The 24,519-nt window shown below is 39.5% G+C and overlaps 1 protein-coding gene across 9 annotated transcripts in view; it reads left to right on the plus strand.

The window, feature by feature from the left end:
* The window catches only part of agrn (agrin), a 421,410-nt gene that overhangs the window by 300,632 nt on the left and 96,259 nt on the right, over positions 1-24,519 (plus strand). For all 9 annotated transcript variants that reach the window (XM_028452860.1, XM_028452862.1, XM_028452868.1 and 6 more), the window contains 3 exons: positions 2,380-2,607; positions 18,441-18,638; positions 19,273-19,473. In XM_028452860.1, the coding sequence (XP_028308661.1) occupies positions 2,380-2,607; positions 18,441-18,638; positions 19,273-19,473 (627 nt within the window). The remainder of the gene's footprint in view (positions 1-2,379; positions 2,608-18,440; positions 18,639-19,272; positions 19,474-24,519) is intronic.

The following is a 24,519-nucleotide window of genomic DNA, read 5'->3' on the forward strand; positions in this document are numbered from 1 at the left end:
TACAGTCAAACGTTAGTATGAAAACTTCAGGAGAAACTGCCAATCCTGCAGCTATAATATCACATTATGCCTAGAATTCAGCCTATTGGAGGTTAAAACGGAATGAAAGAACTGCATACCCTAATCCTTCTAGAAATAGGTGATAAGGGTTGGACGATATCAGATATCGGCAAAAAGCTCATTTCGAACATATCTAATCCTTACCATGTTAACATGATATCGTAGAAGTTGTGAGTTGTATTTGTGTGGGGAATTGTGCAAGTTTGAGGCAAATAGCAATTTTCCCCACATGAATACTAGCTACACTAGTATTTTGTTGTTAGGAATGCACTTACTGTACACTGGTTATTTAGGGTGTTTCCTGGTCCCACAGTTTCCTCCTAAAGTCCAAAAATGCATATGTTTAGTATTTGGAGGGAATATTTGTATCAAGGAGAAACCGTTTAACTCTGAGAGTTATGTTTTAGTGGTGTCTTGTCGTGAAAAAAAAAAAAACCTTGAAAAATGTTTCAAAAACGGCTAAAAAGACTTAATTATCTTAAATACCAGAGCACTAAAGGCCTTTGTGCTCAAAAGGAAGCACTTGCTAACGGAGCCATTTGCTATTAAAAAGAGTGATGAGAATATAATTTCATTGCACTGAAGGCAATTCTGGCGATTCTGGATTAGTTAAAAAATAAACCAATGGCAAAATTTCAAAAATTCATATCACTTTATAAAATTTAACTCCGTTACATTGTGTTGGTGCCCATACATTTTGACCTACTGAATGATGGATGATGAAGATAGAAACCGTTTCCAAGCCTTTAAAATGTGAATGTTCATGATCAAGACAACTGACAGTATCTGACACCAATATTTTACTTTTGCTGAAATTTATAAATACGAATTTATGTAAATGTTTTGCTGGTGTCATCAACTGTGATGACGCTAGCTTAGGCTAACCTATCAAAGGCACATTAAACTGTATTAATCAGCTCAGAGGGCCTACAGCGGTGATGGAACCATGTGACTTTGATAATAACTGTGCTATCTCTCACTCTCCTGCTAATGCTTTAATCAGAGAGAAACTATAGCTAATTGCCGCTGCCTGTGTCATCACATGTTCATTTACAAACACATTAGCGTTACAAGTGAAACTTCTGTCTGCCTTTAAGCCTGTAAATGAATCACGGGGCTCCGAGTATATCAAGTCAGTCATTACCGCCCTCGCTGTTGCCATCTAATCACATAATGCTCTCCATAATGATGGATTCATGGGTGGTGTCATAACGAAGGGTAGCTTTTACTTTAATGCCTTCACCCTAAAGATCACATTTAGAATCAACAGAAACTTTTAGCATTTCTCATTAAAAGTAGGTACTTGATCCATCTTTAATGACTCAGTGAGAACCACTATAAAGCTTCTACTCCTTTGCCCCTAGGATTATGTAACACCTTCAGTGTTAAGCCAAGCCCACAGTGTTTATTTTATTAATAGTGACAAATGAACCTCAATAGATTTTAATGAATAACGGAGGAACTCGATGACAGAACATCCCACTTCTGCATAGCAAGGCCAAAGCTTGCAGTCATAGCCCGGTTTTTTCTGGCTCAGAGGAAGTGTAGCTAAGCTCAAACAATGTCAGAGAGAATCACAGGAGCAAAATCCAGTCCTCCTTTTAATGAAGTCATGCCGGAGTTAGAGACTGGCGCAGACACCTCTCTGATGTTCACATTTCATATCTGCCTCTGCCCAGGAGCTTGCTGTTTTTGAATTATTAATCAGTTGGATCTTTCTTCTCTTCACTCGTCTCTTTCTCCCTCTATTTTTTCCTCCCTGTCGTGCGAGTCGGTCCCTTTACTCCTCCTCCTCCTTTCGCTCTTCCATGTGAGTTCAGTCAGCTTCGGCTGAAGCTGTGGCTCTCACCGAGATGCAAATGGCAGCCTTTGAAGGGGCACACTGGGAACGTCAATTAATCCAGTCGTTTACTCTTCAAAAAAATGAGGGAGGGGGTGCTTTCTAGCTATTGTTGGTGAGCTGTTTCATCTCTATTGTGCAACCTGACCATGTTTCTATTCTGTCTTGTGCCGCTGAACTCAGTAGACTTTATAGAGGTTCAGCATACATAAGAATAGGGACAAAGCAAGGAAATGACATAGAAAGCAGAAGTGTCACAGGAGTAATGCATATTTCACCATAACTTATCCTTTCTAACACAAAACGCTACAGTTCATGCTGTGGTTTCATTCTATTTTGTGTCCCTTTCACCTGTGCCCTCTCCTGCCTCAGACCTTTCTCCAACCCTTGCTTTTTTATGACCCACATTTCCTCCAATATAAGCTGTGTGTCTTCGCTCTAACTCCATCTCTGTGTTCCCTTTGGGTGACAACTTTCAGATCTCAACATACCCAGCCCCTGCATGGAGATGGAGAAGGAGTGTGACTACGGGGCGGTGTGCGTGGTGAAGAACGACGAACCGGTGTGCGAGTGCCCCGAGGCCTGCCCGCAAACGTCCGACCCAGTGTGTGGGTCGGACGGACACAGCTACGGCAGCCCCTGTGAGATGCGGGCGATGGGATGTGCCCTGCAGAAGGCGATCCACTTACAGCACAAAGGGCCCTGTGGTAAGTCATATTACTGCAAACTCACTACAACCTCGACAAACATACATAAAACAAATGTTTGAACCCAGTATGTGGCAAATATTGAGCCCCTCTGGATATTTCACCTGAATTATTGCATCACCTACAGGCTAGGTTCCCAAAGTGGGGTACACAAATTGTCATAGGGGGTATGTGAATAAAAATTAAAAACAGTGTGACAACATTGGAAACTAGAACATAAATTGACCAGCAGTCAGGAGCCTCCATGCTGTCCTTCCACATGGCCTACTACCTCTATTCAGCCCACAGTTGAAGTGTCATCTGCCAGCAACAGCAATACGCAATAGGGCTTGAACGACTACATAATTTTAAAGGTCGACTCCATGTGCATACGAGTCGAGTCGACGTTGACTAGTCGATAAGTGCCGAGCCGAGTGCCGGTGTTGTGCCAAAATCTGTCACCCAAAAAAATCTGACTGCAGGTGGCGACAGTTCCAACCCCTGCGGCTTCTCGCCGGACATTTACTCCCCCTTAAACAGATTTATAATTCTTCTCCAGTCTGCATTTACTTCATCCACCGGAGTGTCATGTTTAGGGGGAGTAAATAGCTCCTTAATAGCTACGAAGAGGTTTAGCACTCTTTTTCTCTACCGCCGAGAAGCCGCAGTGGTCACAGATTTTTTTGGGTCACAGACTTTGGCACAATACCACCAGTCCCAGCAACACGGGACATGCTATAGAAGCTAGGGAAACATAGGAACACTGCTGCTTTGTGCCGGGCGTTTAGACTTTGTTTAGGCTGTTTTTACAGTAGCTTCGTAGCAATTAAGGAGCTATTTACTCCCCCTTAAACATGACGCTCCATTGGGTGAAGTAACTGCAGACTGGAGAAGAATTACAAACATGTTTAAGGAGGAGTAAATGTCTGCCGAGAAGCCGCAGGGGTTGGAATAGTTGCTACTTCCGGTCACAGATTTTTTCGGGTCACAGATTTTGGCACAACAGCGGTCTTATCCTGCTAACGGAGCCTCCATCCTGCGCTGCTGATGTTTTCCAGATCTGCTTAATACACAGACATGTTACCACTACAGCTAACGTTAGCATGTATATTAGCCGTAGAATCTGCCTACCAGCTGCAGTTGAAGAAATGCTTGATGTTGTGCTGTCTTGCCTGCAGGGGTACTAGGACCCTTATTTGCTGTGTTGCATCGCCATCTTGGGAAAAGTCAGGTACTGCGACTTGTCGACGTCACGTAGACAGACTCGCGAGACAACACTAAAGTCGACTGGTCTGTTTTACCCCTAATACGCAATATTCAGGGCGGACCAAGATGCTAGCAGTGCTACACTTGTTGATAGCAGAACTACTAGCATAGCCATGAACAGCAGCGAGAAGTCGGATGCAGAACCCCCTTCATGCCTCCTCAGACAGAAGAACAATCTCATCAAAAAAGCACAAATATAAAATTCAGCCAAACACTGCAGAGTTCTGTGCATCCTCTCAACCTCACCCTTCTCATTAAAGTTGTAGTGATTTGTTTTTCACAGTTTCAGGGTGATAAATATGTTGTATTACTGCTATTTATCCAATTAACAAATGTTTGTTAGAGCTCATTCAAAAAAAAAAAGAAATTGATTGGTTTTTCACTGAAAATGACTTTAGGCTAATTAATTAAATAAAGCAAACAAGTGATAATTCTGAACAAGATGTTATGTTCTTGATTATTATTCTTTTTTTATTATATATAATTCCTCAACTGGATTTCAGGAACACATTTCACTGTTGAACAACATTGTACATTATATTGTTATGTTTTTAAGTGTGCTATAGTAGGGGGTACATGGCTTCAGGTTAAATGTCTGACAGGGTACGGGACTGTGAAAAGCTTGGGAACCATCGACCGAAAATGTTAAAATGTATAACTCTCTGAGGGCCAAATTTTGTAAAGTAAAGCTAAAGTTGTTCTGTTTGTTTAATCTTTGTTACTGCCTTACTTGAAAGTAGGTGAATTGGTAAATACTCGTGATAAATGGAGTTAGAGAGCTACTCATGCTTGGTGTAGGTCTTCGACAAACAAATACTCAGAGAAAATGTATAGACAAGAAATTACATTTTATTCAAAAGACTGATTCGGGGTCCTCAGGTGAAGACGGGAGCATCCGAGCAAGTCGCTTGTATTAAATAGACGGTGCAGCTGATGTATCTGTTTCTAGGTTATGCAGATTGAAAAGAGAGTCCTTTTTGTGTCCCGGTGTGCAACAATTATTACGACGGTGCCGATTACAAAAGGGAAAAACAACAGAAAAGCCACCAACGCTGGTTGAAACACAGCGTAGGGGATCAAAATCACACCGTAGGAGGCCCCTACACTCAACAGCGCTGGCGAGAACCTTGACCTACTACAATGTTTTACAAGAACCATTGAAATGTGCACAAAAGGATGACAGCAGCAGTTTTTTTTTGATACAGTCGTGCATTTAGCGGCAGCTGTAGCCTTAGGTTTGTGTGTACACTACTGGGTTAGCTCCTTATTTACTCTTCGAATTCAGCCAGGTTGCAGGGAGATAAGGCACAAGCCACACGCTCTGTTGGATGGTGGTGCCGCTTTCATTTTATGGTTCAGCTTGTTTTCTTATAGGGAAAGTTAATCTTCCCCCAGGGAGCAGCTCTATCAAATGAAGTTGTCCATTTGTACCTACGTATCATTTGGAGGATTTATTGTATCTGTCAAAGCAAGAAGTCTTCCAGAAACTTCCGCTCTGAAGCAGCCAGGAGGTCATGATGGTACTGTGCTCTCCAAAGCAACGTTTTAAATTTTTTTTTTTTAATCTCTGATTTGAGAGAGGAAGCATAAACTTTTGAGACACAATGTATTCGGGTGAGCTCACTAACATTCAGTAATAGCTAGCAGTGAGACGATACACAACAATGCAACAATAATGGGCTCAAGATCACGATACGATATTTTTGTAAGTGAAAAAGACTACTATAAAAAAAAACGACTGCTTTTATTTGACTTTACTTTAGCTCTGGAAATGTTAACATAATTACTCTGGCAGGGATGTCCAGAAGCATAGGCGGCGGGCGGATTCAACTACTACTCTCTTTCAGGCCACCTTCTGCTCTTAAATATGTTCATAAATGATTCCTTACCCCTTTAGCATCGAATGATAATCTGTAATATTACGTGAATATCTGTAAAAGTCACGTTGTTCTATTAGCTAGCGCATAGCATATCTTCTTCACTGCCTTCTGCTGGTCAAAACAAATATCTGGCGGCTGCAACTTAAGGAAAATAAAATTCTCTCTAAACATTTCCCCAATAATATAACACATTTAGTTTGTTTTTGGAGACATTTGGGACATTTACTAAATTAAAACATGGGCCCCTTATGGCCCCCGGGTCACCAGTTGACCATGTGACTTTTTTGAGTAAAGGAATTCAGGTTTTCTGAGCTTGAATTTAAAAAATGGCAATTTATTTTTTTATTTTTATTTTTATGCTTTTATGAGTGTTTGTCAGCAAATGCATTTTTGTTTATATCGGCTGTTTTTATAGAACCAATCTTTTTTTCAGACGAAAGACAATACCATTATTAGTGAAAAATATTAACAAAACAGTCCAATGTCAGTTTATAAGACATGAAGGGATCTCTCATAATTAAATAAAACTGGCTAAAATGTATCAATAGATTTTCATTTCTGTAAGGAAAATTATGACCCACAGATTATCATAATAAATATTACCCTTCATCCCCAGGAGACATTTACAGTCCACCAGAGTCAATACTACTTCAGACACAGAAATGTTTTAATGCCTAATCTATTACTCCTTGTTCCCTAATGCTCTTTCAGCACTCAGGACCAGCACATAGATGCCCAATTTGTTAGTCTTGACCTTTAAGGCCTGATAAAATGAGCATGTGGTGAACACTTGTCTCTAATTGGCTGCGTGAGTTGCTTAGCTTTGTCTCAAAGTGTCTCAGCTAATCATTAGTACACTAGCAACAGGAGAGCTTCAAATGATAAAAATATCCACATGCAGGCTCAAAGCTACACTCAGAGAAAGACCTAATATTATCCATCAATGCCAGTTTTCCTGTAGACTTTAATTGGTGATGGACTAAATATGTTGGCCACTTTCACTTTGCACACTCTGCAGAGGTTCAACAGTAATTAGCCTCTTAGCTTGACACTCGGCTAACACAGTCATGCTATGTGACTATTGTCATGTGACTATTTTATTTATAGACTAAAATTCAAAATGACTTTCTCTTAGTGACTTTGTATGTATATAAAAGCTAAACATTCAGCTGAATGAAAATATTGCAGATCTTTATAACTTGAAGAAACGGTTTGGTACAGATATTCACTGTTAGGTGAAGAGGAGGCAGACAATAGCAGAATTCCTTTTCATTGTGCATAGTAGGGATGTAACGATTAATCGTAAGGCAGTTAAAAATCGATTCATAGGTACCACGGTTCACATTGATGCGCTGAAAATTGAATCGCAGTACTTTTTTTAAACAGCAGAGGGCGCTATATATTAATCCTTCCAGAAGCGGACGTAGCGGGCGGAATCTGCTACTACTTTCTTTCTGGCCGCCATTTACTGTTAAACATTCTCATAAATGATTCTTTACATCTTTAGCACCAAAAGAATATCTGTAATATTACGTAAATATCTGTAAAAATCACGTTTTTCTATTAGCTCTGTCTGCTAGCATAGCATCTCTTCTTCACTGGTGGAATATCTGCATGCCAACCGACCACTGGGTTACCAGCGCCCTCTGCTGGTCCAAACAAATATTTGACGTCAACACAGTAAAATGACTGTTTTTTTTTTGTTTTTTTTTAAAGTCTAATTGTTACGGCACAAAATACATTTTCAGTTGCACTTTTAAAAAGAAAAAGAACTATTATGTAGTTTTGAATTGAACCAGAATTTAAATTAATAAGCTTCTTCTTCATTTGTATTATTCCTTTATTTATTTCATTCAAGATTTATTTTTAGTTAAATTGCATTGTTTTGAATAGTTTATCAAGGGATTATTTTGACAATGAAAAATAAAAGGAAAATAGTACAGTATTTTCCCCCCAAAAAAAGGAATATTTTTCAGTCATCATTTGTCTACAGTCCCATTTTGTAAAATAAATCGTGAGAAAATCGTATCGTGAACCCAGTATCGTGAATCGAATCGTATCGGGAGTTGAGTGAATCGTTACATCCCTAGTGCATAGTGATCATTTCTTCTACAGATAAAGACAGTGTAGGCCTCATACATCAATAAGGTAAAGATAATTTACTCCCAAACAAATAAACAAAATCTGTTTTTATATTCACCGTAAACAGAAGCGTTTTGTGCATTGCATTGTGGGACGTGGAGTCCCGTAGACGGATGCATAGAAGTGTTTTATTTTATTTGTATGATTTATTTATTCAGCTTCGTAGTCTTGGCCCTTTGTTTTTTTTGTTTCGTTCATTTGTGTGTTCTTGCAGGTATTTTGTGTAATGTTGTTGTAATTTCGTGATTTTAGAGTCATTTTTGTTATCATTTTTTAACGTTCCCCCCGGGCCTCCAATTGCCCACATCTGGTGTAAGAGGCTGGGAAATAAGTAACCGACCCGTGCATGTTCACATAACTGTGTTTCCACATGGTGTGTGTGTGTGTGTGTGTGTGTGTAAATCTCTCTTGAGTCCAGTCATAATTTCATTTTCTTCCTCCTTTGCTGGAAGAATAATGGTTATCTAAAGGCACAGGTGCAACCTGATCACAATATGAGTGACGTTTGTTATTATCCTGATTGAGGGTTGAAATGGTAAGGTGGACCTGGAGAGTTGGGCTCAGCGTATTGAGTATTGACTGCTATGGCACACACACATGCACACATGCAGACGCCTTAAAAACACCAACCAGGCTAATCCTTCAGTTTATCCCTAAAGTACCCAAAGCCCCTGAGATACTGCTGGGGGGGAGGTCTTTTTGACTTCAGCCACTGATATGTTCAAGGACATTTTTATATAAACTCTCACATAACCTGGTGGGAAATGTGAGTGTCTTTGATGCATTTTGATGCAAAAATGACAGATTACGATGAAGCAACTTCATTGCATAGAAAAAAAAAAAACATTGTCCCCAAATTTTATTTGACTTACAACCCTGGAAAAAAATAATTTCCCCTCCTCCTAATAAAAACTCAGTCAAAAAGTAATGGGGCTCATTGATCTTAGCTAAGCTTTCAGAACATTCATTGAGGATCTAGAGCAGGGGTCTGCAACCTGCGGCTGTGGAGCCTCATGTGGCTTTTTGACTCTTTTGCAATGGCTCCCTATAAAGGGAGTTTGCTTGATTTTGCATTAATAGTTGCGATCGCAACATCTCAAAATCCTGGAGGGACTGTTTCATTGGGCTCATGTTCTTTGATGGAAGCACCAACAAACACAAACTAGAGTACCATATAAGCCTGTCATTGTCCAATCACATTAGATCTTGGAAGCTAAGCAGATCTGGGCCTGGTTAGTAGTTGAGAATTCCAGGTGCCACAGTGGGGTGGCAGTCGCTCTAGTAGTATCTGTCATTGTGTCTTTTCCTCACGGTGATGGCGTTTCATGCCGATTCTGTTCATATCCATTTTCAACAGTGGATTCCGTTTTTATTGGTCGATCCGTACTTCAGTCTGATTCTGTTAACATGGATTTTATAGGGCACTAAATAATAATGTATGGTTGTTGTCCCAAAATCCCACGGCACACCTACGGCTCACCCACATTGCCTCGTATGAATGTTGTGTGAGTGAGTGTTGGTAGTGGTCAGAGGGGCCGATGGTGCACTATGGCAGCCTCGCTTCCGTCAGTCTGCCCCAGGGCAGCTGTGGCTACAATAGTAGCTTACCACCACTAAGTACGGCGTGAAAGAATAATGCCTTAATCCTGTAAAGCGCTTTGAGCGTCTATGAGAAAGCGCTATATAAAATCCAATGCATTATTATTATTATTATTATAGATACACAATATGTCTGACACACCACAAATGTATGCTTTTTAACTTCTATTCAAGCTTTTTACCCAAACAACCCTGCTCCCAACTATTATTGTAGCATACCAGACAGGGTATGTCAAAATAAATGACCCAAAAAAGCCCTTGAAATAGCTTTTTTGATCAAAGAATGCTACAGTAGAGCATGATATGAAAGTCAAATCACAGTAATCGTAAACATATCATCCTTTCTTTTTTCAACACGTCTTCGTGTCATCATTTCTACTTGGTCCTCCTTCTTTTCTTATGAATTTTTTTATTTTTTATTTAGTCATGTCACACTGTGTGATGTGATTGAATCAGAAATCCCAAAAACAAGGACTGGAACCAAAGAGGCAAGTTTTCGTTTTCTCCACTTGATTTTGAAATGAAGCACTTCTCCTTTTCGGCCCATGAATGCTGTCTAGAGGAACGGGCAATGTGCAGAGCCAGGTGCTGATAAAGAAGCAAAGCTACTATCGGTACACGGGGCCTGATAAAAGACACTACTCAACACAACTACTTTCTGATTTATAGCTGATACAACAGAAAAGCTGTTAACCTTAGCTTTCTCACCTTACTCAGACTTTATATGTTTATTTGCTTTTGTCACAAAAACACTGCGGATGATTGATCATGCAGTTAGTTTTTCAGTCAAAGTAACCAAGTGAGATAGATAAAACAATGAAAATGTTTGTTTTTAGTCTGAATATCCAACTTAAATCATCAACAATGTGGTAGAAACACAAAAACCATTTGTACAATTGTATAATTTACATTATCATAGTTTTTTTGGGGAGGGGTTTACATCTATCAATAAAATAACTTTATCTCACACAATATGTAATTGTTATACATCTTCAACTTAATGCTGCTATCTGGAGTTTCAGAGAAACGTCTCGATGTCCCGCCCTAAACAACCTCACTTCCTCCCACTGCCTCTCCCAATCTAATAGAAGCCACGCCTCTACTTTCCTGCACGCGCATTGTGGAACATAACAAGGTCGCATCGGGTCGCATTGTTATAGGTCTATGGGTCAGGTAAGAGCCAAAATCATATTTACCTGCTGTTGTGACGCGCGGCCTTGTTTTCGTGCACAGTTCCACATTCACGTTGATTGACACTCTCAAAAACAGGAAGTCGAAGCCTATTGGGCGCAGTCTGCGATCACTTTTGTATAGGGGTCTATAGGACGAAGGAAGGACTTATATACATTAATGTATATGAATGACCACTGGCAGTAGACCATAGTAAAAGACTAGTTAGGTATAATTTTGCATTTCAAAAGAATCATAAATAAACATAGATTTCTCAGAAACTCCAATTATCAGCTTTAAGGTCTTCATACTGCAATTTTTGGTAATCTCTGAAGTGAAGTTTCCATCATGATTGTCTCTAATTCAAACAATACGGAACACTTGTAATTTGACACCAGCCTCACTTTCTGGTGGGCTGCTGCTGAGATCAAAGTTAACCAGAAAAAAAGATGAAAAAAAAGAGAATCTGATGAATTTTTTCAGAGTTCAAAAGATTTTGAAACATAAAGTCCTGGACTTGTGTACAGAGACAAACATTTAACTGTAGAATTTAAGGCTTACTTATAACACTGGGTGACAAATCTAAAAGTGGTAACTTTAAAAAATCATTCCTAAACCCAAAGTGTGAATAAACACTTCAAAAGACCGCCAATTATTTATAATTGTGGAAGTTTCCTCACATTGGGTGCAGAAGTTTCCTCCTGCAACACTAGATTGACTGTTTTAATGCGTTTGTATTGGTTCAGCCTGTGTTAAATGGCTCTGTAAGTTGTGCCTTTGATGAATAATGATACAAATGTGCACTGACTGTTAGAGAGTCGAAGGTATAAAGATAAATGCTAAATGCCCTTGGATGCTTCACGATTAAGATTTTTCCTTATTAAAACTGAGAGCGACTCATAAAATAACCATCTCACACACCCTCGTCATACGAGGAAATGTTTTTACTACTGCAATGCTCTTTCAATTGAACACATTTTACTGAAATAGAATGACACATTTACTGCAATGAACATAAATCACAAGTCATGCCACATTCAAGATTGTAAAGCTAAGAAATGAGGAGATGCTTCAATTAGATGAAGGAAATGAAAGACTAATAAACAGATTAATAATGTGGAAGGTCCCGGTGGGTTGGCCTCGCCTCTCTCAATTAGTGCTAAATCAGCAGCTGTTATTAGCCTGCCATTAATTGAATGTGGTAGTGGCTATGCTAATGCAATCTTTCTGGTGTGATTACTGTCAGTGGTAAAGGTGTCGACAAGACCTCACAATTAGCTTCTGATTTATTCGCTGAACTCGTGTGACATCAGTGGCTCCGACGTGTTCTGTCACACCAGCTTTCTCTGTCAGGAGAACCTTTGGCTCCAGATGAAGATGAAGCCTCAAGAGACGATTCAAACAATTGAGATTCTATAGAGTTTGGTCACTTTTAGATGTAAAGAATCTACCTTTGGTAGGGCTGTCCCATTGCAACTTTTTCACTTCTGATACAATACTAATAATGATATTGATCTGATACAATACTGGCATGTATCATACATACATTCATTATTTATTCTGTAGTGTGGAATGTTAGAAATGGCTTCATTAAGTGATATTACTTTAACTGAAATAAATTGTAGGTATGAGGAAATAGTAACTCTTAACTTGCCGACGTTACGTTGTCGTTATCTGTTATTAGCATGAATAAGGTGTCATAACAGCTGTCATTAAGTGCCTTCACTAAATTATGACACCTTTGGAGCTATGTTGGCATTTTTGGGGCTAGGTGGAGGGATCTAGTGAGGTTAGGTAGAGTTAGGGATTAGGGTTAGGGGTTAGGGTAACGAATGATGCTTAATGACGGCCTTCAATTATTTATTTATTTTTTTTCTTTGTTTGCACATGCTGTCGAAGGTCAACACTATAAGAAGTGAAATCTTTTTAAGACAGCAATGCATGTTTTGTTATTGCAATTAAATAAATGACTCTATTTTAATTTATTGCATAATTGTGACAATCCCCAGCCCTCCCTAAGGTGGGTAAGAAACACTTTATTAAAGTGATAATCAAATTAAATGTATTCTTCCATGTAATCCTGCTCACAATATTAGCATTATAATTGACAGTCAGTACTTTTCACATGTCAGAATAGGTGCATGTTAATATAAAAAGAGAGGGCAGTGTTGCACCTAGATGAGGGGGAAGGGAACAGGGAAGAGGGAGTCAGGGTAGGAAAATGGAAGGGTTGGGGAAGAGTTGACTGTTTTGAGGTGAGTGCAATGTGTATAGTTGTGCAGATTGTGCTTGTTGTGTTATGTAATCAGTTCAGCCAGTCTGGTGACAAGTGTGAAGAAACTGAAGCGGGTGTCGCAGCACCCAGCTCAAGTATAATGATGGTGGCTGTGAACACCTTTATCATGCTAATGACTGGTGTCATGTCATAATAATGTCAGCCTTATGTATAAAACTTCAAGTAAAGTGGTATTGAGGAATTTAACCAATGTGTTACAGACATTTAAACATTAAACAGAAAAATATTTTGCAAGTGAATAAAATAAATTCTAAATAAATTACAAAACCCTAAAAAATAACCTCAATGAATTCATCACATATTTCAGATGCAGACTGATACAATCCAATTCCCTTAACCTTCGCGATGCAATAATTTGCTCTAGTAGGTGAAAGCAATCCGTTGTCGTCTAATCAGAGACAGGTACAGTTTGTAGAGCGCTAGTGCGAGTAGACCTGGACTGTTTGTCAGTCCATCACAGGGTGAGAACATAGAGATGGGCAAACATGTTTGCCGGGTGCAGTCAGGTCTCAAGGAGGATGGGGCCGGGCTCCTTGGGTCCTCTTGGGGGCCGTCCGCCTTCACTGGTCTTTGTGTCCAGACCTGTACAGGCATGTCTCAGGGTTTGTGACAGTGTACGTTGTAGTGATGTACCGAATATTCAGTAAAAGAATATATTTGGCCGAATATTGCAAAAAAAGCCACATTCGGCTTTTGGTGGAGTGAGTTAAAAGCAAGGCCGAATAGTGGTGTGTGACGCAATTACGCAATCAAACAACGTGCAGTGACACAATGACCTCTCCCCTTCGGGAAAACATTGGTGGTGTGGAGATATTTAAAAGTGTTGGAGAGCGAAATGCATTTTTTTGTTGGAATGCCTACAGTAGGGGTCAGCATAGGTTCAATCATGGACCAGATTTCTTAAGCATTTTATTTGGGGCTTGACATACAGACACAGGTGTTAATGTTTGTGTCTGTATAAAACTATTTTAAGATGTCTCAGATGTCATAGTTTTCTTCTTTTTATTTTGAAGCTGAAGTACTGGGATATGTTGTGTACGTGTATAAGTGTATGACGTTACAAGCACACACTTATTGAGATTTACTTGAGCCTTTGGTTTACATTATTAGCCTATTATTATTTATTGCGGCTAAGCAGACTTGTGCCAAAAGGACAATAATTCATTTTTTGTGGGTTTGTTTATCCACTTTAATGCACTTTAGTGTTTTTTGGAATGCATGTTTTGTGTTGTTTGAAGGGCTAATATAAATGAAAAACTTTGTTGTGCTTTTTTTGAAAAGCAAAGGCTACTGGAATATTTAACAAGTGTCAGAATATTCACTAAACATTTACTTTCTTTAAAAAACATGTCTAAAAATGTATTCTAGGCTATTTATGCACTATTTAAAAAAATAGTGAAAAACCACATTCGGTATTCGACCAAGCGTTTATATTTTATTCGGCTTCGGCCTGTCACGGCAAATTTGCGGTTGACCTCATTTGGAGACATGATTTATTGCTCTGGTTGAATGATGGAGTCCAGGCGAGGCATTGATGATTTTATAAAAAAGGTTTATTATAAAACTAAATAAAAAGGAGTACAAAGATGGACAAAATTAGTGACCGCCCCGGGCGGACGTCCGATGACAGAGTGGCACAGTTCTAACTCATCACGTATATTCCCCCCTCCCTCCTCCCCCCAGGAGATAAAGAGGACAGGGTGGAGGTGAAAGAAGAGGGTGAAAAGAGACAGTTTCTTCTTTAGGTCAAAACAACCAGTTCTCTGGTATCTCCTGATTGTCATGAGTGTTGGAGGTGTGTGCGTGTATGGTGTTTGTGTGTATGAATGGATGTGTATTGGGTGTGTATGTGTGACTATGTGAGTGTGTGTAGGCATGTGAGTGTGTCATGCCTCTGTGTCTGAGGGATAAGATGTGTTTTGGGAAGCTGACCTCGAGAAGAGAGCAGAAAACATGAGACAGCAGAAATGAAAAGTCTCAACTTAAAGCCTTTAAAAGAATAAGGTCTATGAGTAAATATGTTAATAAACATAACTAACAAATTTTCATTTCGGTGCATCCCCAGTACGTTGTGATATAAAGATGGATTTAGTGTCATATTTAAACACTGCAACACATAGCACCCTTTGCATTATTGTTAGCAAACAAGTTGGACTGACATCAAACTGTAGTTGGCAGTGAATGGACTTTGGTTTTTTCCATATAAAACTAAGATTTGAGTGTAAGAAACGTATCAGTCACAGGTAAAGGCATCTGTTCTCCTGTCCGGGGATTCGAACCAGCTTCTCCAACCTTTAGGTCACGACGAGTTGAACAAATTTGTTATTTGAATAAACTTTTAAAACAATCCATTTGTAATTTAAGAACTATTTGTCTTTGCTGCACAGAAGTTTCAAATTAAGCTTCGAAACGCTTTGCTTTAAGATAATGGTACACAATAAGTTTTTGTTGATGCAACGATTACCATTAGGACAAGAGAGATCTAGCCACCTGCCTCATCGATGCAGAGAATTGGTTTCCTCGGGCTTTCAGAATACGTAACGTGTTGATCAGCCTCAGCATACTGATTAAGATAAAATACAAAAACTAATGTTTCAAATAGCAAAATACAGCTGGTCATTTTTACACTTTCTCCATCAGTCGTTGTTGTACCTAAAACTTTAAATTGTCTATCATATATAAGGTGAATCTAAGACTAACGATGTTCACATGATTTTAGTCATACTGATCCATTTAAATAGTGTGTTTACCTACAAAGTATTTTGTATCACACACAACAACTACAAGGTGCTTCAAATGAAACCATAAAACACATCCTTTACCTGCATTCATTTAGAATAGAATGGAAAGGAATTGAATGGAATTGAATGGAATAAAATAAAATAGAATAGAATGGAATGGAATGGAATGGAATAAAATAGAACGGAATGGAATGCTTTTATTGTCATTATACACAAGGTACAACGAAATTAAGAGACAACGCTCGTGGTGCAAGATACAGAGAAAAATAAAAAGAAAGATAAATAAGTATATTTACATGGGGAGCCACTTAGATGGTAAATAAACAAATAAATAAACAGTGAGAACAACAAGGATAAATAAATTGCATAGTTAAAAAAAATGTCTAAAATGATTTTGGGGGTTTTCTTAGACTGTTTAGGCTTTGTAATGTTGGAAAAAAAGTCATTTAATTCTACCTGATAAAAATGGCTTAACCCAATGGTTCCCAAACTTTTTCTTTTTTTGCACCCCCATTTGAAGAATGAAAACATTTCATAAAAATGAGTAAACGAATAATTGTGATATCACCATGAGAAAATTCTGATTTTACAATTTTTATTCAATGCGATTTACAATGACCCAACTCGATTCAATTTGCGATTCAATTCAATTCGGTAAAGGATGTTTCAGTCACTGTAGCAATTTTAGTTGAATATGGAAGATATTCTTCCAGAACTAATGATGTAAATAGTAGAACGTAACTCTGACTTGGTGCAGTATTAAAGGTCCCTTGTCATGCTCTCCATTTGTTCTAAGAACCCCAAAAACATAGTATTTGAGGTTTATTTTCCCAAACTCGCCTGTTTTCCAGAGTTTTAGCCTCTGAAAAGTCACTTTCTGAGCAACTCTACACAAACAGGCTGATTTGTGGCCTACTTATGCATATTCATAAGTGGGCATGTCTATAGACGGGACACTGACTTCCTCCACCCCGCACGGTGACGTAGGGCCAGAGGACGGCCCACCCTCCTCCCATCCACTCTTTAGCCGAGCTCATGCTGCTTTATAAACATGACAGAGCGTGGGGGCGGGGCGTTCACCGGCACATACATAGACTGTAGAAAATACATACATAGCACTGCGAGAAGTATGCTGAAATGCTCACCTTCATGGGCGTGGTGTCTGTTTACATGTCAATCACGGCAGAGAACTTCCTGGAGGCGCGGCTTCTCCAGCTCAGTGCCACATCAAATTCGTCATCAAAGTGGGAACACGTCATCAAATTGGAGCGAGGTGTTTGGGCTCACCCTGCAGTAAGAAAGGAGCAAATCACCCTCTAACTAACGATTGAGGGAATCAATGAAAAAAACATGTGTATGAAGCCCGTATAGCACTTTGATGATGTTTAAAGCACAGAAAAGTAAATTTAGCGTAATATGGGACCTTTAAAAAGTAAGTCAATAATGTTTAAATGAAGAATTAAGCTGAGCACTGCTGAAAAGACGCATTAAACCATGGATTTTTGGATTTAATTAATTGATTTCGAGCCAAAGGCAAATTGATTTAAATTGATTAGTCAATAATTTTTTTTACCTACCCCAAATGGGAACTGTTCAGTCACACAAGGCTCTGCTTGTAGTTGCCTCCGCTTGTGTCTTCATACCATTTGACGAGGAACACCTAAATACAAGACTAATAATATTATTACAACCAATAGAATATGCTTTCAATTTTTCTCTTTTTTAATCAATTTCTTGCTGCAAATTGTTGTGTCGACTGCGAAGTTGCTCCTTTATGACACGCGTAACTATATTTAGGCTTTACTTTAGCTGTCGTTAAGCCATCTCTATGGAAATGTCTTCAGCTTTCTGCATTCACAGAGCAGTCACTTCAGAAAATGCCATCTTTCTCATTTATATCGTCACTTTCAAAGCCTGGCTGCATGGGAAATAAAATGTAAACAACAAAGGCAAGAGATAGAATGAAAAATATCAACGCATCCATCAGAAAAAAAGCTTTAGTTATTTCAACCATTTGGAGACAACGTGCCATATGGTAAGGTAGCATTCTTGAAGTGGGCAACTGGCAACCAAAGTAAACAGACAAAATGACGGAGAAATACACAAAACGACCAGGGAAAACACACGCAATTGAACAAAAAAAACACACAAAAGGTATGTACAAAAAGACAACACAAATGCAGATATTCACTCCTAGACAACTACAAATAAATACACCAAAAATATTCAAAACAACAACAAAAATAGACATAAAGGATGAATATTAGACACAAAACCAACACTCAAAATTACAGAAAAATACACAAAACAACAACAAAAAACTATTAATGCTCAGATTAGTCATTATTCTCAATGATTGTGTGGCCTTAAGAACTGACAAACACATTGTTGTGCCTTTGGTCTGCAGAGATGCTCATGCCACTACTTTAACCACAGGGAAGCCCACTGTGATGTAGATGGGCAATGTTCCAACAAACTCAAAGGCTAGTGTCCAAATACACATTTGTGAGCACATTCAAAGGACTGCAGACTCCAGTTTACATAAATATGAGCAAACATTTACACATTATATTAATCGGATGGTGCTGCTGCAACCAGATGCACTGTAGATAAGAGATAAACCCATGGATAAACGTGAATATAAACCCACAGATAAACGTGAATCCAGTCATAAGCCAACCTGAAAACATTTCCATCCACACACACACACGCACAGAAACCCCTCACTGACCCTTCACCCTCTTTTTTATCTCCATCTAGACGAAGCATGTACCAACTGCTCTTTCGGAGCGATCTGCGATGCCCAGAGCAAACTGTGTGTGTGTCCATCCGAGTGCGTGGACTCGCACCATCCTGTGTGCGGCAGTGACGGCGCTACCTACCACAATGAGTGTGAGCTGCATGTGCGAGCTTGCAAGGAGCAGATGGACCTCCGTGTGGTCAGCCAAGGAGAATGCAGTGAGTAACATGCAGCATGTGGACACTCACACAATCCATGTTGTGAAATCTTGGTCATTTACCTGATTTTGGTCCAAACAAGGGATTCAGTTTGCATTATAAACCAAAGGAAAGTCTTTGTCCAGTCAGATGTAGCGATCTAGCCTGACCTTCAACTCTTGACAGTCTCCTTACCAACAATGACAAGCTGAACTCGTACTATTATTTTTTTCTGGCCTGCTGATGGATGAGTGACACTTAGAGCCTCTCACCTAATTGGCTCCATGATTTGTCACTGAATCTGGAAAGCCGTAGTCTCACATTTATTAAGCTCACTCCTAACGCATTTCTCACTTTGACTCTTTTTACGATCAAGGTCAATAATGGAAGAATAAATTCACACCAGTAAGCAGCACAGGGTTTACTTCCTCAGAAGTGCCACATTAAATGTGGAAAATAAGAAAATATGAAAGTGCAGCTGAGCAGAGACGTTATGGGGGAGTGTATACAGGCAGCTCAGACACTAACAAACGACCAGACTGGAGGATGGCTCAGCGACTCTAATGTATTCTGAAACGTATTAGCATTTTAATATAGGAAGAATGAAAGCTCTTTTTAGGCTCTGACCTGTCCCTCGGCTGTTTGTGTAACACAGAAACATGCGGCAGCACCGTGTGCGCCTGGGGAGCCCGCTGTGTCCAGAATAAGTGCGAGTGCCCGGAGTGTTTGGACGAGCCATACTCCCTTGTGTGCGGCAGCGACGGCAGTACGTACAACAATGAGTGCGAGCTCCGCCTCGTCTCCTGCATGCTGCAGAAGAGAATCGACGTGACCAAGTCTGGCAGCTGTGACGAAGGTGAGAAATAAAACCCAAAAAGGATTTGATCATGGTAGCCAATCAGCCACTGAAGTGGTTCAATTATCTTTATCAACTGACCTCAGCTAAAGTGTTCAGTCATCTGTGGAGTTTCCTAATGGAGTCGGATGCCACCCGCTGCATGCCAACTGAGGGACTTTACATAAAGGGAAGCAAAAGTCCACAAACAAATCTGTTGAGGGACAGAGTTACTTTTGTGGGATTACACTCAGGTCAGCTGGGTTTTTTTTTTACATTTTTATTTTAAATCAGTTTGTTACAATAGTGGGTTTTTTATGCCTACAATAAACAAATGAAAAGAATTTATTGATAAAGGAATTGATTATACAAATTCAGTTTATATTCATCCTTTATGTGCAACTACAGGGAAAAAATGGGCTTTGGGTTTTATGTCCATATTATCCAAATTTTCTCTGATGGATAATATTAAATGTATTTACTATAATATTTTTAAACAGCCAGACGGATGAGAATTTGATTAGTATTTCATATGTACTTAAAAATGCTATATTTCACATGTTGGTAAAAAAAAATTGTGATGTTTATGAAGTGAATGAGAAAATGGGCCTCATGCATCAGTATTCTCTTACTTTTCTCCTACTTTTACCGCCGCCAAGGAAAAATATTCAGCTGTGTTTATGAATTTGTTTCAGTGTTAGGCCATGGAAGATTCCATTACACTTTGGAGGGGATCTGGATCAGTTTGAAAAATCAAACGATGCCTGTTCCTCGTCATTGGTAAAATTTAGAAAATTCATATATCGATATGTAATTGATTGATCTTTAGAAAATTTAACTTAGTTTTGTTGGGTTGGTTTGTGAATTTCTTCACCGAGTTTTATCCGTATCAGATTTGGATTGTCCATTTCATCGCAGTGTTTTGAAAAAAATGAGGTTGCTAATACATTTGGAACAACTGTATTGTTATTAATGAGGATTTAAATTGTGAATCTCATGGTACCGTGATCAGGATCACTGATGCAGATAATTGACAAATCTGGCAAAGAGGAGATGGAGGTTTGCGTCTATGAATACTCTCGTTAATTTATTTTATTTTATTTTTTGTTAAGAGGAAGAAAAAAACTAAACCAACACCAAATACATCAAACATTCTTAACCTCCAAATCCACACAAACCCATTTGTGCTTAATCTTAAACCCCACTTGATCGTACAAAACAGATTAGCATAATATGACACCCACTTCACACAAAATAAGGTGTTGTGCCGTGTGCAAACAGCTGACAGGCTGAGAGATATCACCAAAGAATGAAGTGAGGAAAAAATAACTTTAGCAGAAGTCAAATGAAATACTTTGGAAACAGAAAATGTTTGTGACAAAAAGATGAGAAAAATGACTTTTTCTGAAAAAACCTATTAGTGACTTTTGCTTTAGTGACACCTTGGTTTCCTTCTATAAAACTACAAAAACAACACTGAGACTGGGCTTGTGATGGCAAAATTATTATTATTATGCTATCTGGGTCAGAATTTAATGGTTTGCGTACTGTATTTTGGCCTTCCTCCAAGTCTTTCCCCCTTCATTCTCCCCACACGCAACTTCCTCCTCATCCCAGACATGCCGAATGTGACCGCTTTCCTCGTTTTTTGATCGTTTTATCTCACCATCGCCACACTCTCAATAGTCCACTTTGTTCCACTCATGCTCTGGTCGAGTGTGAGCTGCTGGGAACTTCAGCATCAACTCTTGTAGCGCCATTTTCTGTCTCGTAAACTCCTTTTCTCTCCCTCTGAGCTCTGCCCATCACTGGTGATCTCTCATCCAAAGGTGCGCTGCTGCCACCTACATGTCACCAGTTGGTCACTACATCATGATACAAGTTCGGGAGACCTTCGTCACACTGTCTCCTAGCAACCCCAGCCGAAAAACACAATTCACGTCTATAGACGTGAATGGCACTCAGTGAGTTAAGATTCCCATAAAATAAAAATTAATGTAAGTTAAACCATATTATGTTTTTTTTTCTTCATGTTTCAAATATTAAATATGCTGTGATGTTTTGTCTTATCTTTGTTCAAGCCCTCATGGACACTTGTTGAATTTTCTCTTACTTAAGATAATTTGAAGGGTAAGAAAACTCGAATCCCAAAAATCAATGAATACAAACACAATCCGAGATACAAACAGTATTTCTCTTATTTTCATTGTTATATAGCTTTTTGTTGCATGAGGAGAATTGACTTCTGCCGGTCAATTTAGACACTCAAGCATCTGAGAAATCCTAGAAAGCTAGTACGCAAGTAGTAATAAGGATTTGAACACGTTAAGCGATATGTTTGAGTGAAGTTGCACTTTATACTCACATAGTGATGGGTTAAAAAGAAAATGCATTACATGGCCAGTGGCCCTGCTCTCACATAGACTTGCATGAATGTCATTGATTGATTTACACCTATGACTGACTTTAATGGATCTTATCTTCATAACAACAGAAGGCTGATGGTTGTTGCATGTACATTTTTAAATCTGCGTTCTGATTTGTGATAACAGCAGCCTTGTTATGCAGCAACAATAGCCGCGCACAAACCTTTCTCTCTAATTAGGCTCTTAAAAGCGTGACCAATGCAACTTGAACTGTCACCGATTTCCATGGCTGCAGCAGTGTTCTTACCTCACCTCCTGAATAAATCCATTCATTGCTCACCATCTTTCCTTATAAAGCACTGACAAAGCAGGGCTGGATATCACCGGTCCCTTATGCACACAACGTTGAGGTTGACAGCTCTGCTGAGCCACCCTCCAACCTGTGCTTGTAAAGCAGACGATGGGATGCCGTTTCCCTCGTGGCCACTGGGACATCATGACAAACACAAGCATTCGCTGACAAGGTGTGAAGGAGAGCAGATTACAGCTGCCAGCAGGAGGGATGGCTGGAGAGAACGCGGGTGGGTGGAAAGGTGGAGGAGAGGGCAAATGAGATGAGGGGAAATCCACTTTCATCCTGATTGCTTCCCAGGGGTGTTTTTCTTTTCATTTTTCCTCTTTTTTTCTGACCACTGGCTAGCACATTAGCCCAAGGCCTGCGATCGGCAACCTGACCGAGCTACAGAAGCTTCTTGTGCTCAATTTGACATGGTTTTACTCACTAAGACAAGTGACATTATTTGTGTTTAGAGCATAAAGAAGTCAGAGGCTGTTCGCCCTGGGTGCAGATTTGCTTTCACCACCTATTCATTTTTGTTATTATTATTATTATTGTCTTGTAACAGGTAGAAATGTTCTCTTCTGCCTCAGCAAGGGTATTGCTTTGCTCCTGGCAGCTGATGTCTTAGTTTTTCTGCAGGGTTCTCTTTCTCTCTCTCTACTTTTTTCATCTCTGGCTCATTTTTACTTCGAAGGAAATGAATAGATTCCTTTCTGTTGGTTTCCCTCCAATCACAGCGTTTCCAACCCACTCATGTCTCTCCATTCTGCACTCTTCTACTTCCAAATTGTGTCTTTTGACAAAAGAGGCAGCGGTGCTTGCACAGATGGAGTGGGGCCAGACGTGCAGTAAATCAATAAATTTCAGCCATGTCAGTTCAATCTTCTTCTTCCACCTCCCCCATTTCTTCAAATTCGACCCAGACAGGTAGACGTAACTGTAAAACTGTCACAGACATTGTGCTGGTTTTGTCCCCTAAACGTTTGCTACTCTTTGGTCACCATTTCTTTGCCTCCGTAGACGTACCCTGTTTTATATGTAGAGCTGTGTTTTCTTACTTTGCTTAGAGAAGCAGACTTAGCAGAGGAGCTCTTCATCACTTGTAAGCAGAAAACCCTTAAAGTCTAAGATAAGCCTAGAGAGATGATGTGGACACGTGATTTATTTGCTTGCTCAGACCTGCTTTAAAAACCTCCCTCATTAGTCTTGTGAGGAGGAGGAAAGCATGCTGCATAAAAATGGAAGTTGTTTCCTCCCGCCTTTTATTTAGCAGTAATGAGAAATGACAGCGGTCCCACTGTTGCCCATACAGGGAAATTTATCACCTGTTTAATTTCACACTCGGGTAGTCCTGGCCTCAGCTCCATTTCTCGACACTGACAAAGCGGCATCTGAGAGTAAGTGCATCAGCTACGGGGGTCCAGGCTCCCCCTTTTTTAATTGAATAGACATTTAATAAACAAGATTATGAACATGACATCACGCTGCGGCGCATGGCCTGTTTTTTGTTCTTCTGGATTGAATGATCGTATGGACCTTAGAACGCCACCAAGGACAAAAGCTAAATAGGTGCAAAACAGGTGATTGAAATCAGCAAATTTCTTTTTCTTCTAGTCAAATCTATCACAGAGCTCCAAACTGTCTTAAATCCCTTTGCCGTTTTTTAAAAAAGCACTCCGTCCTCTGACCAAGTTTGACACTCTCATCACTCTTTCTTCAACTGATCTTTATTTGGACTGTCAACAACAGTCAGAGGCAGAGAGAGTGAGCAATGATGAATGGAGCAAAAACAAAGAAGAGCTATGGCTAATGTCAAAGGGATGTTTAGTTTTTACTTCCACTCTTCTAGACCTCGAGATGATTTATTATGGAGCAACTCTCAGGCTCTAATGTCAGAATAATGATAAAGTCATCAGCCCTGCTACAAGTCACATCGAAAGTGCAAAGGGTTTTAATTTTGAGTTCCAAGCTCACCCATGAAATCCTTGGTCCACTAAATCTAACTCAGCTCTCCACCAACATCACATGGACTGCACTTCTCTTCATGTTTACTCCAACCACATCCCAAATGTCTCTATGCAGGTTGGACCAGTTTCTCTACTTCCACTAGATAAAAACTGATTTTTGAAAAAGAAAAAAAAAACACTCCAATACAGTAGTCCCTTGTTATATCGCGGTACACCTTTCATGGTACACCTTTCGTGGATTTTTTTACAGTACAATTTCACAGTACATTGTGTTCTGCATCCTGATTGGCTAATGCTTCGTTCACCCACCAGCGACACATCCAACTCGGTGAGTTGGATGTGTCGCGAGGAGCTGCGCTCCTTTTTCTCCTCTCACAAACATAAACCACCAGTG

Source organism: Gouania willdenowi, chromosome 7, assembly GCF_900634775.1.
Source record: "Gouania willdenowi chromosome 7, fGouWil2.1, whole genome shotgun sequence".
Lineage (NCBI taxonomy): Eukaryota > Metazoa > Chordata > Actinopteri > Blenniiformes > Gobiesocidae > Gouania > Gouania willdenowi.